At 38.1% G+C, this 17,278-nt stretch overlaps 1 protein-coding gene across 3 annotated transcripts in view; it reads right to left on the reverse strand.

Moving 5' to 3' along the window:
* Positions 1-17,278, reverse strand: part of KLHL20 (kelch like family member 20) — a 64,597-nt gene that overhangs the window by 4,420 nt on the left and 42,899 nt on the right. For 2 of the 3 annotated variants that reach the window (XM_007989455.3, XM_073011786.1), the window contains exons 8-10: positions 15,265-15,408; positions 6,947-7,080; positions 5,517-5,725 (exon numbers count right to left, since the gene is read on the reverse strand). In XM_007989455.3, the coding sequence (XP_007987646.1) occupies positions 5,517-5,725; positions 6,947-7,080; positions 15,265-15,408 (487 nt within the window). The remainder of the gene's footprint in view (positions 1-5,516; positions 5,726-6,946; positions 7,081-15,264; positions 15,409-17,278) is intronic. The other variant, XM_037985940.2, reaches the window with a different exon arrangement.

The raw sequence follows: 17,278 nt of genomic DNA on the forward strand, positions 1-17,278 counted from the left end.
TGTGCCACTGCACTCCAGTCTGGGCAGCAGAGTGGGACCCTCTCAAAAAAATCTCCTAAAACCAAAACAACTTTCTAAGCCTCCCTACTACTTAAGGATAAGTTTAAAGTCCTTATAATGTTACTCAGGCCCTCCAGAAATCTATCTTAGCCCACTATTTGAGCCTCACCGCCTATAGTTTCCCTTTACTCCTACTAATGAATCCTATGCTGCAGTAAAACTGGATTAATTGCTAGTCCCTGAAGATAACATACATTTTTCACACCTCCATACTTTTGCACATGTTCTCTGGCTGGTGTTTTCTCCCCACCTCCCTCTCTCTCTTTCTTTCTCCCTCTCTCTCTCTCTTTCCCTCTCTGTCTCACTCACAGGGTCTCACTCTGTCACTCAAGCTGCAGTGCAGTGGCAGGATCACAGATCACCATAGTGAAATCGTCTTTACTAAAAATACAAAGAAATAGCCGGGCATGGTGGCACGCACCTGTAGTCCTGTAGTCCTAGCTACTCAGGAGGTGGAGGCAGGAGAATCACTTGAGCCTGGGAGGTGGAGGTTGCAGTGAGCCAAGATCGCACCACTGCACTACAGCCTGGGTGACAGGCTCAAAAAATAAAACAAAAAAATAGTTCACGATAGCGTCCACCTCCTAGGCTCAAGTGATCCTCCCACCTCAGCTTCTTAAGTTATTGGGACTACAGGGATGCACCACTACATCTGGCTAATTTTTAAATTTTTTGTATAGATGGGGTCTCACATGTTGCCCCGACTGGTCTCAAATTCCTGGGCTCAAGTAATCCTGTCTCTGCCTTTCAAAGTGCTAGGATTACAGGCATGAGCCACTGCACCTGGCCCTGGCTACTGTTTTCTGTCTTTTAGAAAAGCTTATTCTTCCTTCATGAGCTAGCTTACATGTGATGGTCTTTGGTAGTCTCTTCACTGCCCCAACTCATTCTTACTTCCCCAAAGCAGTAAGCGCATTCTCCTTTGTTTTTCCATAAAATACGTAACACCACTGTAGGGTTTATTATAGTTAGCTGTAAACATTTCAATTTCCTTCACTAAATTGGGAGCTACTAAAGGAGAGGAATCATGTCATACTCATTTTTGCTTTCCCAACACATAGCAAACACTTAACAGGAATGTGACTAAGATGCTGTTAGTTGTCAGTAATAAAAAGCCATAGACATGTGAAGGCTTTGACTTGCTGACACCTTCCAGTGGTGTTCCTTGATTTATGCCAACCAGAATTCACTCTCTTTTATCCTCAGATTGTGGAGTGCTTAGCTACTGCTTGCTTCTCCCTCCTGTTATGGATGCCTCGATAAACTCCTGACATGATCAGTGGTTAATGGGTTACATTTCACTCTGAGCAAACATCCCAAGATGGATGAATTCTATACTTCACCCAGAAGTCTCTTGTAGTCACAGGCCATCCATGGTCTAGAACATGTCACAGGGAAGTCTGATCTGGTCTATACTATACATAGGATAGACTCAAACTAGTTTGTAGAGACTGGGGGTGGGGCCAGATGTATTTTTGCCTAAAAATTTGTATTAGTATGCCAACTACTTAGACTATTAGCTAGAAACATTAGGTTGCAATATATAGATCTAATATTAATTTAGATAAGGTAGTAGATAATTTGGGGAGATTGTTTCAGAAAAGCAATGGATACAGGATAAATCATAAAAGCCAGGCACAGTGGCTTATGCCTGTAATCCCAGCACTTTGGGAGGCTGAGGGGGTTGGATCACCTGAGGTCAGGAGTTCGAGACCAGCCTGGCTAACATGGCGAAACCCCATCTCTACTAAAAATACAAAAGTTAGCTGGACATGGTGGCACGTGCCTGTAGTCCCAGCTACTTGGGAGGCTGAGGCAGGAGAACTGCTTGAACCTGGGAGGTGGAAGTTGCAGTGAGCTGAGATTGCGCCACTGCACTCCAGCCTGGGTGATAGAGTGAGACTCCTTCTCAAAAAAAAAAAAAGAGAAATCCTAAAAAATTATTCTCTAATTAAAGATATGATTGGACACAAAATTTTTAAACTACATGAGATAAAAATAATCAAAAGAAATTCATTATTTTCTAGTGTCAAATTAGCAGGGCTTGATTTACCTAAAAGCATCCTGAATGACCAGTGGGTCAATGAAGAAATGAAGAAATTAAAAATTTCTTGAAACAAATGAAAATGGAAAAACAACATACCAAAACCTATAAAGTGCTTTTGGACATAAAGTGAAAGTAAAAGGAAAGTTTATAGCAATAAGAGCCTACGTCAAAAAAGTACAAAAACTTCAAATAACCTAACAATGCATCTTAAGGAACTAGAAAAGAACCAAATCCAAAATGAGAAGAAACAACAAAGATCAGAGCAGAAATTAATGAAATTCAAGTGAAAAAAACACAAAAGATCAATGAAATGAAAAGTTGACTTTTGAAAGGATAAACAAAATCAACAAACCTTTAGGCAGACTAAGAAAAAAAAGAGAAGGCCCAAATAAATAAAATCAGAGAAGAAAAAGGAGACATTACAACTGATACCACAGAAATTCAAAGGATAATTAGAGGCTATTATGAACAAATATATGCCAATAAATTGGAAAATCTAGAAGAAACAGATAAATTCCTAGACACATACAACCTACCAAGATTGACCCATGAAGAAATCCAAAACTTGAACAGACCAATAACAAGTAATGAGGCTGAGTGTGGTGGCTCATGCCTGTAATCTCAGCACTTTGGGAGGCTGAGGTGAATAGATCGCTTGAGCCCAGGAGTTTGAGACCAGCCTGGGCAACATGGCAAAACCCCAACTCTACCAAAAAACAAAAAACCAAAAAAACAAAAAACAAAAATTAGCTGGGCGTGGTGGTGTGCACCTGTAGTCCCAGCTAATGGGTAGACTGAGGTGGAAGGATGGTTTGAGCCTGGGAGGTGGAGGATGCAGTGAGCCAACACTGTATCACTGCACTCCAACCTTGGCGACAGACCCAGACCCTATCTCAAAACAAAACAAAAAAGTAATGAGATCAAAGCTGTAATAAAAAATCTCCCAGCAGAATTGAACAATGATATCACTTAGACACAGGGCGGGGGACATCACATACCAGGGCCCGTCAGGGATTGGGGGGCTGGGGGAGTGATAGCATTAAGAAAAATACCTAATGTAAATGACAAGTTGATGGGTGCAGCAAACCAACATGGCACATGTAGACCTTTGTATCAAACCTGCACACGGTGCACATGAACCCTAGAACTTAAAGTGTAATGGAAGAAAAGAAAAGAAAAAAAAATAATCTCCCAACAAAGAAAAGCCCAGGACCCAATGGCCTCACTGCTGAATCTTATCAAATATTTAAAGAAGAACTAATACCAATCCTATCAAACTACTCCAAACATAGAGGAAGAGGGAACACTTCCAAACTCACTTTAGGAGGCCAGTATTACCCTGATACCCAAACCAGACAAAGACACATCAAAAAAAGAAAACTACAGTCCAATATCCTCCATGAACAATGATGCAAAAATCTTCAACAAAATCCTAGCAAACTGAATTCAATGACACATTAGAAAGATCATTCATCATGACCAGGTAGAAATTATCCCAGGGATGCAAGAATGGTTCAACATATGCAAATCAATCAGTGTGGTACATCATATCAACAGAATGATGGACAAAAACCAAATAATCATTTCAATTGATGCTGAAAAAGCATTTGATAAAAGTAAGCATCCCTTCATGATAAAAACCTTTAAAAAAATGGATATAGAGGGAACATACCTCAACACAATAAAAACCATATATGACAGACCCACAGTAGCATCATTTAGAATGGAGAAAAATGGAAAGCCTTTCCTCTAAGATCTGGAACAAGACAGGCATGTGCACTTTCACCACTGTTATTCAGTATAGTACTGGAAGTCCTAGCTAGAGCAATAGGACAAAAGAAAGAAAGAAAGGGCATTCAAATTGGAAAGGAAGAAGTCAAGTTATTCTTCTTTGCAGACAATATGATCTTATATTTGGAAAAACCTAAAGACTCCACCAAAAAACTATTAGAACTGATAAATTCAGCAAAGCTGCAGGATACAAAATCAAGATACAAAAATCAGTAGCATTTCTATATGCCAACAGCAAACAATCTGAAAAAGAAATCAAGAAAGTAATCCTATTTACAATAACTATAAATAAAATAAAATACCTAGGAATAAACTGAACCAAAGAAGTGAAAAATATGATGAAAACTAGAAAACACTGATGCAAGAAATTGAAGAGGACACACAAAAATGAAAAGACATTCCATGTTCATGGATTGGAAGAATCAATATTGTTAAAATGTCCATACTATCCAAAACAATCTACAGATTCAATGCAATCCCTACCAAAATACCAATGACGGTCTTCACAGAAATAGAAAAAAAAAATCCTAAAATTTATATGCAACCACAAAGACCCAGAATAGCCAAAGCTATCTTGAGCAACAAGACCAAAACTGGAGGAATCACATTATCTGACTTCAAATTATACTAAAGAGCTACAGTAACCAAAACAGTATGAGACTAGCATAAAAACAGACACATAGACCAATGGAAAAGAATGGAGAACCCAGAAATAAACCTATACATTTACAGCAAACTGTTTCTTTGACAAAGGTGCCAGGAACGTACATTGGGGAAAGGACAATCTCTTCAATTAATGGTGCTGGGAAAACTGGGTATCTATATGCAGAATCAAACTAGACTCCATTTTTTGCCATATACAAAAATCAAATCAAAATAAAGTAAAGCCTTAAATCTAAGGCCTCAAACAATGAAACTGCTAAAAGAAAACACTGGGGAAACTCTCCAGGACATTGGTCTGGGCAAAGATTTTTTTCAGTAATACTCCACAAGCACAGGCAACCAAAGAAAAAATAGACAAATGGGATCACATTAAGTCAAAAAGTTTCTGCACAGCAAAGGAAACAACCAACAAAATGAAAAGACAACCCACTGAATGGGAGAAAACTACCCATCTGACAAGGGATTAATAACTAGAATATATAAGGGCTCAAACAACTCAATAGAAAAAAATCAAATAATCCAATTAAAAAGTGGGCAAAAGATCTGAATAGACCTTTCTCCAAAGAAGGCATAAAAATAGCAGACAGGTATATGAAAAGGTGCTCAACATCTGATCACTAGAGAAATGGAAATGAAAATTACAATGAGATGTCATCTCACCCCAGTTAAAATGGTTTTTATCCAGAAGTCAGGCCATAATGATTGCTGATAAAGATGCAGAGAAAAGGGAACCCTCCTACACTGCTGGTGGAAATGTAAATTAGTACAACAGTTTGGAGGTTCCTCAAAAAACTAAGAATAGAAATATCATATGATCCAGCAATCTAATTGCTAGGTATGTACCCCAAAGAAAGGAAATCAGTATATTGAAGAGATATCTGCACTCCCATGCTTATTGCAGCACTATTAATAGCCAAGATTTGGAAGCAACCTAAGTGTCCATAACTCCACTTACTCCACTACGGCGTGATGTCATGGCCACCACCGGAGACCACTGGTTGGTTCTGGGGTTGTATCTCTCAGCACTGCTCAGCTCTGTAGTGTCATCTCTACCTCCTACAGCATAGATCATGTCCTGATACACTGCACAGCCTAGGTGTTTCCTCCGGGTCCCCATAGGGGCTATAGTGTGCCATCTGTTTTCCTGAGGATTGTAACGTTCCACTGTAGGGAAAAGAAAAACCAGTAAGTGAGCATTCAACCATTTCCTCTCACCTCCAGTTTTCTTTATAGCCACTGATACTGTGTGATAACATATTTTCAACACATGATCTGATTTTTGCTTCTGAGAAGGATTTGTATACCTCTGGACAATACCACATATACTCTCATCAGGGGCTGGTTTCTTCTAGGTATGGTACAGTGGAAAGGGCATGTGTTGGGATCCAGATACTCTGGTTCTAGTTTTATCTAAATGACTAATTAGCTACATGACTCTCAGCCTCACTCTCCTTATCATTCAGTGGGGAGCCTGACTACATGATCAATAAGCACCATTCAGTACTAATAATTTATCATCATAATCAGACAACTTCTGTACTCCTGTATTCCCTTCCCTATAGCATAGTGCATTTTAAACTTCTGAAGAGAAGACATGTGACAATGAATCTGGTGTGACTGTCATATCGACAATATCCTTAGGCAAAAATACCCATAATATCTAAATAGAAAGGAATAACAAACCAGGCCAGGTGCAGTGGCTCACGCTTATAATTCCAGCACTTTAGGAGGCTGAGGTGGGTGGATCACTTGAGCTCAGGAGTTTGAGACCAGCCTGGGCAACACGGCGAAACTCCATCTGTACTAAAAATACAAAAATCAGCCAGGCCTGGTGGCACACACCTATAATCCCAGCCACTCAGGAGGCTGAAGTGGGAGGACTGCTTGAGCCCTGGAGGTAGAGGTTGCAGTGAGCCAAGATCATGCCACTGGACTCCAGCCTGGGTGACAGAGCGAGACCCTATCATAAAAACAAAAACAAAAACAAAAACAAAACCCAAACAAATGAATTTGTAGTTCTAAGCTTTTATTTATTCTTAGATTATAATATAGAGTATGTTGTGGGTTTTTTTGAGGAGAAGTTGTGATGGAAGAAAAGGAACTACTTACATAAGAAAGTATATAAGAAAGTAGTTTTTAAAATTCATTATACATTTCCAGCAGCTTGTAAAGCAGGGGAAGAAACAAATATTTGGGGAATGTACTCAGAATATGACTACAGTAGGAGCTGAGGAAAAGCGGAGAGCTGCACTCTGCTGGAGGGAAAATCAAGCATTTTCCTAGTAAATTATAGGATAACCTGGAGTTTCTACACTTTTTGTAGGAGGACTCTCCAGGAAAACGTTCTGCTTTTGGGTAACATGATTGCCTTTGGGAGGGACTAACCTGTGTTGAGTGGAGATGTCCCGTCAGAGCCACCTACAGCATATAAGAACCCTCCTAACACAGCCACAGCCACACCTAGTCTTCTGGTACTCATAGAAGCTACCCGAGTCCACTTGTTCTCCTTCGGATCATACCTGTAGTGAGGGAAACCAGACTGTATGCTTGTTCTTATTAAGTGAAGCCTTTTTCATAAGCTCTGAAATCACACTAAAGATATACTGAGTACACACACTTGCTATAGTCAAATGCGTAATGAAAATCTAACATTTTACTTAGTCATTAGAAAAACATCTTAGAATTTATATCTGTGCCAGCTATTAAGCTATTTTCTACACTCAGACTTGGAAAATGTCCCAAGGAAAGAAGAAAACAACCTATGACCTCAGTTCATATAACACAGGCTCTTTCTTTCTTTTTTTTTTTTTTTTGAGACGGAGTCTTGTTCTGTCGCCCAGGCTGGAGTGCAGTGGCACGATCTCGGTTCACTGCAAGCTCCACCTCCCGGGTTCACGCCATTCTCTTGCCTCAGCCTCCCGAGCAGTGGGGACTACAGGTGCCTGCCACCACGCCTGGCTAATTTTTTGTATTTTTAGTAGAGACGGGGTTTCACCATGTTAGCTAGGATGCTCTCGATCTCCTGACCTTGTGATCCGCCCGCCTGGGCCTCCCAAAGTGTTGGGATTACAGGCATGAGACACTGCGCCCGGCCGGCAATACAGGCTCTTTCTTCAATGGAATTTTAGTTCATCTTGTCATCTTTGAAATGCCTCTGATGTATTTTAAAATGATTTTTGTAATTTGTCTTTTTTTCCTAGTTGTTGTAGTGGGGGTGATGGCTGTTACTCTCTACTATATCCTATTTGGAAGTAGAAGTCTTTTGCATAGTTCTTTGAAACAACCTTTTTATTATAAAATAAAGCTCAAATACAGAGAGCCACACAAAATAAATGTATAGTTTAAGAGTTATTATCAGGAAAGCCCCCTTGTAAACACCACCCAAGCCAAGAAAAAGAACTTTGCATGCCACTCTGGAAGCCCTGCAATGTGTCCTTTTCCAGTTTCTTATCTTCTCCTCTCCACAAATAACCATTATCCTGACTTTTAACAGTTAATCACTTCCTTGTGATTATCGTTTTATCACTCAAGTGTCATCCCTAGACACTTCAGTCTTACTTAACATTACATTTACAAAAATTTTCATTAATATTTATTTAAAAATAGGGGTCTTGCTGTGTTGACCAGGCTAGTCTCAAACTCCTGGCCTCAAGCAATCCTCTCACTTCAGCCCCCCAAAGCACTGGGATTACAGGTGAGTCACTGTGCCTGGCTGAGACTTAAATAAATAAATAAATAAATAAATAAATAAAAATAAAATTTAAAAAAGGCTGAGTGTGGTGGCTCATACCTGTAATCCCAGCACTTTGGAAGGCTAAGGCTGGAGGACTGCTTGAGGCCACGAGTTCGAGTTCAAGACCTGCCTGGTCAACACAGAGAGACCTTATCTCTATAAAAAAATTGGAAAAAAAAATTAGCCAGTCATGGTGGTGTTCACCTGCAGTCCCAGTTGCTTGGGAGGCTGAGGCAGGGATTGCTTGAGACAGTTGTGAGCTATTATCGCACCACTGCACTCCAGCCTGGGCGACAGAGTGAGACCTTGTCTCTAAAAAAGTTAAAGAGTCTCTTATTGTCTACAGGTTTTCCCTCCATTCCTTTTCCTCCCTGCAATTCATCTGTTTTAGAACCTAGAGTGTATGACAGTTTTCCCCATAATATGGATTTGGTTGACTGTACATTCATAGTGCAGTTCAATCTGTTGCTCTGTCCTTTTTATGTCGGGCAAATTGCTAGTTGGATCTAGAACTTTGATCAGACCATGTTTGGTTCCTTAAACAAGACTACAGAAGGTGGTATGTTAGCAGCTGTTTATCAATGTCTGGATACACTAATTTACTGAGTGTTTCAAAATGATAATATTCTATCACTTATTTTATTTTATTGGGATAATTTTATAAAGAAACAATCCTTTTATCTACTATTTGGTTACTCAATTGATACAATAATACAGTTCATATAAGAAAGGCAGGATATATGCACTCTTCTTTCACTTTATTTACATGTTTTGAGATAATAAATTTGTTCCCTATGATCTTCCAAAGGCAACCAATTAGTCTTAAAAAATTTAACATTAAGAACTCATAGATTTAAGTGTATTTATTGGATTTCAGTCTATTGCACTTATCCCTTTTAAAGCTGAAATTATCTTATCTTTGGTCAGTGGGAACATCTTCAAGTTGGCTGAGTCTTTTTGACTCTTAGCAGTCTCTGACAACTTGCTTGCTATTTGGTATGACGAGAGGGTACAGACTCATCTGCACATTTCCTGTTCTAAACCTAGAATCAGACATTTTTCCAATAAGCTCTGGTTTAAGTGGGAAATAAAATTTCAAGATACAATCTGGGAGCAGAGATGTTCACTGACACTTTATTTCTAGGCTTTCTCAGTTGACAAGCTAGAATATATAGAAATTTTTTCAAAAGAAGAATTTAGTTCATATTCATACTCAGGACTACAAGATACTTTATTTAACTTCTATTTTACAACCTTATCTTTTTCTACCTCCACACTCTGGTTTTCAAGGACAAAGGAGAGAACAGAATTAGAATAATCCACACTCATTTCCTTTATTCTACATTTATACACATAGCAGAATAGCAATATTATCACTAATATCCCTTAGAACAATTAAAATTCCTTTTTGCATACCTCTTCTTTGTACTACATTTACATGGATTGAGTACATAGCTGGAGCATGCTACACTCTCTCCCTTTTATTTTTATTTTTAGAGACAGGGTCAGTCTGTCACCCAGGCTGGGGTACAGTGGTGCAATCACAGCTCACTATAATCTTGAACTCCTGGGCTCAAGCAATCTCCTGTCTTAGCCTTCTGAGTAGCTGAGACTACAAGTGCGCACACCACCATGAATGGCTAATTAAAAAATATACATATATACATTTTTAAGATATAGAGTCTTACTATGTTGCCTAGGTTGGTCTCAAACTCCTGGCCTCAAGTGATACTTCTACCTTGGGCTCCCAAAGTGCTGGAATTATAGGTCAGAGCCTATAATCCAAGCACCCAGCCCTCCCTTTTAATCTTCATTTAGTGATAGTTCTACAATTAACTGTATTTATTTATTTGAGGCATGGTCTTGCTCTGTCACTCAGGCTAAAGTGCAATGATATGATCATAGCTCACTGCAGCCTTGAACTCCTAGTCTCAAGCGATCCTCCCACCTTGGCTTACCAAAGTGCTGGGATTACAGGTGTGAACCATGCGGTCCAGCCTTTCTGTCAATGTCTTTCTAGTAATTTTGTCCGAAGTTTGTTCTCCTACAGGGCTCAAGAGAACAAGATTCCCTAATCTCTTACATGTTGATAACAGTTGTCTGTGCCCTTTGTACTTCAAAGTCGGTTTCTCAAGGTATAAAATCCTTGGCTCACATTTTTCTTGAATATCTAAAACATGCCATTCTATTTTCTTCTGGCATGAAGTACTACTTTTAAAAAGCCAGATGATAATCTAAGTTTCTTTTCCTTATAAGTAACATGTACTTTTTTGTAGATACCTAAATAATTTTTTCTTTAAGGTACAGTCATGTTATTGCATATGTCTTGGTGTTCTGGGTCAATATTTGAAGGATATAGTGTATTCTTTCAAAAAAGTTTCAATTTTTTTTTAATTATAGGAAAGTAATTTTGAATTACAGTTCTTAGTATTCATTCTGTTTCGTCGCTTTGGTTTTCTTCTTTAAGGACTGCTGTGATCTGTATAATAGATTTTTACCTATTTTCAATATTTGTTGCTATCTCTCAAATGCTCTCTTGATTTTTTTCTATTTATTTATTTATTTTTTGAGAGAGAATTTTGCTCTTGATGACCAGGGTGGAGCTCAATGGCGCGATCTCGGCTCACTGCAACCTCCACCTCCTAGGTTCAAGCCTCTCAAGCAGCTGGGATTACAGGTGCCTGCCACCACATCTGGCTAATTCTGTATTTTTAGTAGAGATGGGATTCACCATGTTAGGCTGGTCTTGAACTCCTGACCTCAGGTGCTCCGCCCCCCTTCAGCCTCCCGAAGTGCTGGGATTACAGGCATAAGCCACTGTGCCCGCCCTTGATTTCTTTTTGACCTTAAAATATTTCCTCTTTTCGACTTCTATTTGTCTTATGGCATTATCTGTTTTGCTTACTCTCCTTTAACCTTCATTCTGAAATGATTTTTCCTTTCATTTCTAATACTTTTCTGAGTTCTGTCACTTCACTTCTGAATTTTTCTACTTCTGATTTATGTAGTTTCATATCTTGTATCATTTCCTTAATGTCTTTTATCACATTTTGAAACAGTTAAGGTTTTGATGTGTAGGTGTGTCTTTCTAGTGTGCTTTTATTGTCTGTAGAGATGTTATTCTGCTGCTTATTCTCTCTCCTTATATTCACTTTGTATGGAATCTAATCTCAATACTTTGCTATTTCATTTTTACATGAAGTGAGTTTTCCTGAACTTTTAGAAATAGGAGTGAGGGTTTGGTTTGTGCTAGTTTTTCTAACTTTGTGGAGCTCCTTCTTTTTTTAATGTAGTATTAAAAAATATAGTGCCTTGCCTTCAGAGATTATTACTTAAATTTTTTTATTTTTAATTTTTGTGTATATATTTATGGGGTATATGAGATGTTTTGATACATGCATGCAGTGTGAAATAATCACATCAAAAAGAATTGGGTATCCTTAAATTTTTTTTCTTTTTTTTTTTTGAGACAGGGTCTCACTCTATTACCCTGGCTGGAGTGCAGTGGAGCGATCATGGCTCACCGCAGCCTTGACCTCCCAGCAATCCTCTCACCTCAGCCTCCTGAGTAACTGGGACCACAGTAGTGTGCCACTACACATGGCTAATTTTTTTACTTTTTGGAGAGACAAGGTCTCATTATGTTGCCCAGGCTAGTTTTGAAATCCTGGACTCAAGTAACCCTCCCACCTAGGCCTCCCAAAGTGTTGGGATTATAGGTGTGAGCCACAGCGCCTAGTCCAGTGATTTACTGACTATTCACTGCCTTACTTTTGTCTTGGCTTTCTCTTTTCAAGGAAAACAAGGGCATCTGTTGCCCTCATCCTGCTTAATTTTGATTCTACTCCCAGAAGTTTCTCCTCAGTGTAGAGTCCTGACCTGGAAGGTAATCCTGGCTGGTCAGTTTTGAGAGTTCCCAGGGACTAGATGGTTCTAACCCAGCTGGTTCCCAACCAGGTGTTATTCTTTTCCCCTTCATCCCCCCTTTCTCATCCCCTAGGTAACATCTGGCAATGTTTGGAGACATTTTTGGTTATCACAACCAGGCATGTGCTTCTGGCACTTAGTTGGTAGAGGCTATGGATGCTGTTAAACATCCTACAATGCACAGGACAGTCCCCCACAACAAAGAATTGTCTGACCCAAAACGCCAGTAGTGCTGAGGTTGAGAAACCCTCTTATAAATCCTTCAGGTCTTATTGAGGTCTTACACTTACACTCTCTGGCAGTGGACAAAACTGGTCCTAGTTTCAGTTGCTGATAAATTTTCCCCTTGTGATTTCTAGTGACTATGTATTAGCTAGTTTGAGGTTCTTTTGTTCTTAGATCTGTCAGACATCCAGTTGCTTCTTTCTGATTTCTCCTGAAGATACTAATACCATGCAGGTCTTGTGGCTAATGGTAGTTTGTCTTTGCCCGTTTGTGTTTTGGAGTTTGTGAGGATATCCTTTCCTTTAGTTTTGTCTTTAATTTTGTTCACAGGTTCTGATTTTTAAATTGTGGTAAAATACACATAATATAACATAAAATTTACCATCTTAACCATGTTTTAACTGTTTAGTAGTGTTAAGTATATTCACATTGTTGTGTAACTCCAATCTCCAGAACTAGTACATAGGTTTTTAGCTTTGCGATCTATTACTCTATCTGTTTTTACGTGGGCATTTGGAGATAATAAAAAACTATGCCATCACTGCTGCTAACCTCCTGTACTGAGTTTTGAAAGTGAAAAAATCTTGACAGAGAGATAAAAGGGAACTGGCATAGCTTTCAAGAGTTACCTTCTATTTTATCTGTACTGAAAACAGTTAAACTTTTCAACATATACATGGTAAACTAATAAATGCTACCTCAAAAATTTTAGAGTCATGACTCATTTATTTTTAAGAAGTAAGGATGAAATATATGTTCTTATCAGTAATCATACCACATGAGACTCTAAAATCTAATGACGAAAAGCTGACAGGAGAAATTAAGAACAAAATCTGTTCCACCAAAATTAACTATTTGTACACTAGTATAAAGTGACTATGGCAACCCATCTAGATTTCCCTAAGCATACTTCAATGATTAATGAAAGTCTACATACAAAATACTTTAAGCTTTTTATCAGATGTCCTATACAAAGTATTATTACTTAATCATTTCTCTGAGGGAAGTCTGAGTAGAGTCATGCATTAAGTACACTCCAGGTAGATTCGGGAAAAAAATCAGAACAGATTTCACAAGTGGTATGCTTGATATATATAGAGCGTACTCTGAAATACATTTCTCACATTTCAATGTTAGGTACAATCAACATGACAGTCGAAAAACTCAGGTTATGTGCCCCAAAGCATAGGCAACAAAAGCAAAAAAAGTAAGCTTATGTCAAACTAAAAGGCTTCTGCATGGCAAAGGAAACAATCAACAGAGTGAAGAGACAATCTACAGAGTGGGAGAACATATTTGCAAACCATACATCTCATAAAAGGTTTAATACTGAAAATATATAAGGAACTTAAACAACTCAACAGCAAGAAAACAAATAATCTGATTTAAAAATGGACAAAGGACCTGAACAGATATTTTTCAAAAGAACACATACAAATGGCTAAGTATATGAGAAAATGCTCAATATCACTGATCATCAGGGAAATGCAAATTAAAATCACAAAGAAATATCATGTCACACCTGTTAGAATGGCTACTATATAAAAAAAGAAAGATAAATATTGGCAAGAATATGGAGAAAAGGAAACCCTTGCACTCTATTGATGAGAATGTAAACTAGTATAGCCATTACAGAAAACAATATAGAGGTTCCTTGAAAAATTAAAGATACAACTATCATATGATCCAGTAATCCCACTACTAAGTATATATTCAATGGAAATAAGTATGTTGAAGAGATACCTGTACTTTCATATTCATTGCAGCATTATTTACAATAGACAAGATATGAAGTTAAGCTAAATGTACTTCAACAGACGAATGGATACAGAAAATATGGCATATATGAATGGAATACTATTCAGTCTTAAAAAAAAAGGAAATCCTGGCATTTGTGATGGCATGGATAAACCTGGAGGACATTAAGTGAAACAAGCTAAACATAGACAAATATTGCATGATCTCACTTATATAAGGAATCTAAAAAAGTTGAACTCATGGAAGTAGAGAGTAGAATGGTGGTTACCAGGGGCCAGCAAGGTGAGGGGCAGTGAGGAAATCTTGGTAAATGAATACAAAATTTCAGTTAGAGAGAAGGAATAAATTCAAGGACTCTAATGTACAACATAGTAACTATAGTTAATAACAATGTATTATACACTTGAGAGTAGATTTTAAGTGTTCTCACCACATATAAATCATAAGTATGTGAGGTAATAAATATGTTAATTAGCTTGATTTAGCCATTCCACCAGCTATACATATTTCAAAACATCATGCTGTACACTATGAATATATACAATTTTTGTTAATTAAAAAAAAACTTTTTTTAGATCTTTCATTTTCCTAGACTTTAAGATCAACTGAAGACTTTTTCCTGAAAGCCTATGGGAAAGCCACTGAATAGTGGATCCTCCAATGTCCTAAATTCAGCTGCACTTGTTTCTTTTCTTTTTTTTTTTCCTTGATATAGGGTCTCATTTTGTACCCAGGCTGGAGTGCAGTGGCGTGATCTCAGCTCACTGCAGCCTCAACTTCCTGGGCTCAAGTGATCCTCTCGCCTCAGCCCCACAAGTAGCTGGGACTACAGGCATGCACCGCCATGCCCGGCTAATTTTTTTGTGTGTTTTTTTTTTAATCTCACCATGTTGCCTAGGCTGGTCTTGAACTCCTGAGCTCAAGCAATCCACCTGCTTTGGCCTTCCAAAGTGCTAGGATTACAGGTGTGAGCCACCATGCCCGGCCTGTACTTGTTTCTTTTAAAGAGCTCTATGTTCTTTAAAATAAAAATACAGAAAATGACTTAAAAAAAAATCACCTCTCAACAATGTTGAGGCAAGACACGCCATCCTGGCCACCCACAGCATAGAGAAAGCCTCCAAGTACTGCTACACCAACACTTGTCCTGCAGGTGCTTGTAGGGGCCACATCACTGCTCCACTGGTTTGTTTTGGGGTCATACCTGAAAAGAACATACCAAGAGGAGAGTTTGTATTACACAAAGGATGCTTGGCTATGTTTACATATTCTAAATCCATGGATTTATATGATATATATTCTTTCCCCTAAGTATGGGCTGATTAATAACAACTAAAACATTTGAAAATCTGGTTTGTGTTTTTATTTTTGGAAATTTATGTATGAATATATTTTCTTTTAAAAAATCAGAATATTATTGATAAAGCTAAATCCCTCCTTGAGTTCCACCTGAATTCTGGTCTCTTCCCATTTTGATTTGGCATATATCCTTCAAGACTTTTCAGTAAAATATATATAGGTATATATGTATCCACATATATATATATGTATTTCTTTATATGCAAGCATGTTTTCTTCACATAAATAATACCACACAGTAGGCACTGCTTTTTCCCTCAACATTTTTTGAAATCTATTTATGCTAATATAGCTCCAGATTTTTCTTTTTAATTATTGTACTATTATATGTGTTATACATTATTTAATTATATTCCTACTGATATATACCCCTTAGGCTGTTTCTGATATTTTGCAATTAAAAACAATGTTCATCCTTGTACATTTCTCTTTGTGTGAATGGGTGATAGGCAGAATTACTGTAGCAAATAGTATGCTTAATTTTTTTTTGTGTGTGTGTGTGTGTGTGATGGAGTCTGGCTCTGTTGCACAGGCTGGGGTACAGTGGCGCAATCTTGGCTCACTGCACGCTCCGCCTCCTGGGTTCACGCTATTCTCCTGCCTCAGCCTCCTGAGTAGCTGGGACTATAGGCGCCTGCCACAATACCCGGCTCATTTTTTTGTATTTTTAGTAGAGATGGGGTTTCACCGTGTTAGCCAGGATTGTCTTGATCTCCTGACCTCGTGATCCACCCACCTTGGCCTCCCAAAGAGCTGGGATTACAAGTGTAAGCCACCGTGCCCGGCTGAGTATGCTTAATTTTTAAAAATACTATCAAATTGCTATTTTTGTAGTTATATCTTTTTTCAATTTCATTGATTTCTTTTGTTTTGTTTGTTGGGTTTTATTGCTTTTTTAGTGATGATTTAAAAACATGATTCATTTATTTTGTATCTTTCTTATTTCCAAATGCATGTAAGTTACATTAATGTATCTAAGCTAAAATTCATGTAAATTTGCCTCTGGGTACCACCTTAGTTGCATTCTATCCATTTTGATATACATAGGCTAAATTGTTAAAGTATAAACATCTAGCTATTTCTACTCTTATTTCTTTAACCCATCAATTTTTTTTTTAACTGGGATGTGTTTTTTTTTTTCCCATAAGTTATTGGGGTATTGGGGTACACGTGGTATTTAGTTACATGAGTAAGTTCTTCAGTGGTGATTTATGGGATTTTAGTGCATGCATCAGTATACATGGCACTATATTTGTAATCTTTTATCCCTCGACCCCCTCCCACTCTTCCCCCCAAGTCCCCAAAGTACATTGTATCATTCTTATGCCTTTGAGTCCTCATAGCTTAGCTCCCACATATCAGTGAGAACATAACGATGTTTGGTTTTCCATTCTGAGTTGTGTTGCTTAGAAAAATAGTCTCTAATCTCATCCAGGTCACTGCAAATGCTGTTAATTCATTCCTTTTTATGGCTGCATAGTATTCCATCGTCTATATACACCACAGTTTCTTTATCCACTCATTGATTGATGGGCATTTGGTTTGCTTCCACAATTTTGCAATTGTGAACTGGGCTGCTAGAAACGTGCGTGTACAAGTATCTTTTTTGATTAATGACTTCTTTTCCTCTGGGTAGATACCCAGTAGTGGGATTACTGGATCAAATGGTAGTTCTACTTTTAGTTCTTTAAGGAATCTCTGCACTGTTTTCCATA

Source organism: Chlorocebus sabaeus, chromosome 25 (assembly GCF_047675955.1).
Source record: "Chlorocebus sabaeus isolate Y175 chromosome 25, mChlSab1.0.hap1, whole genome shotgun sequence".
Lineage (NCBI taxonomy): Eukaryota > Metazoa > Chordata > Mammalia > Primates > Cercopithecidae > Chlorocebus > Chlorocebus sabaeus.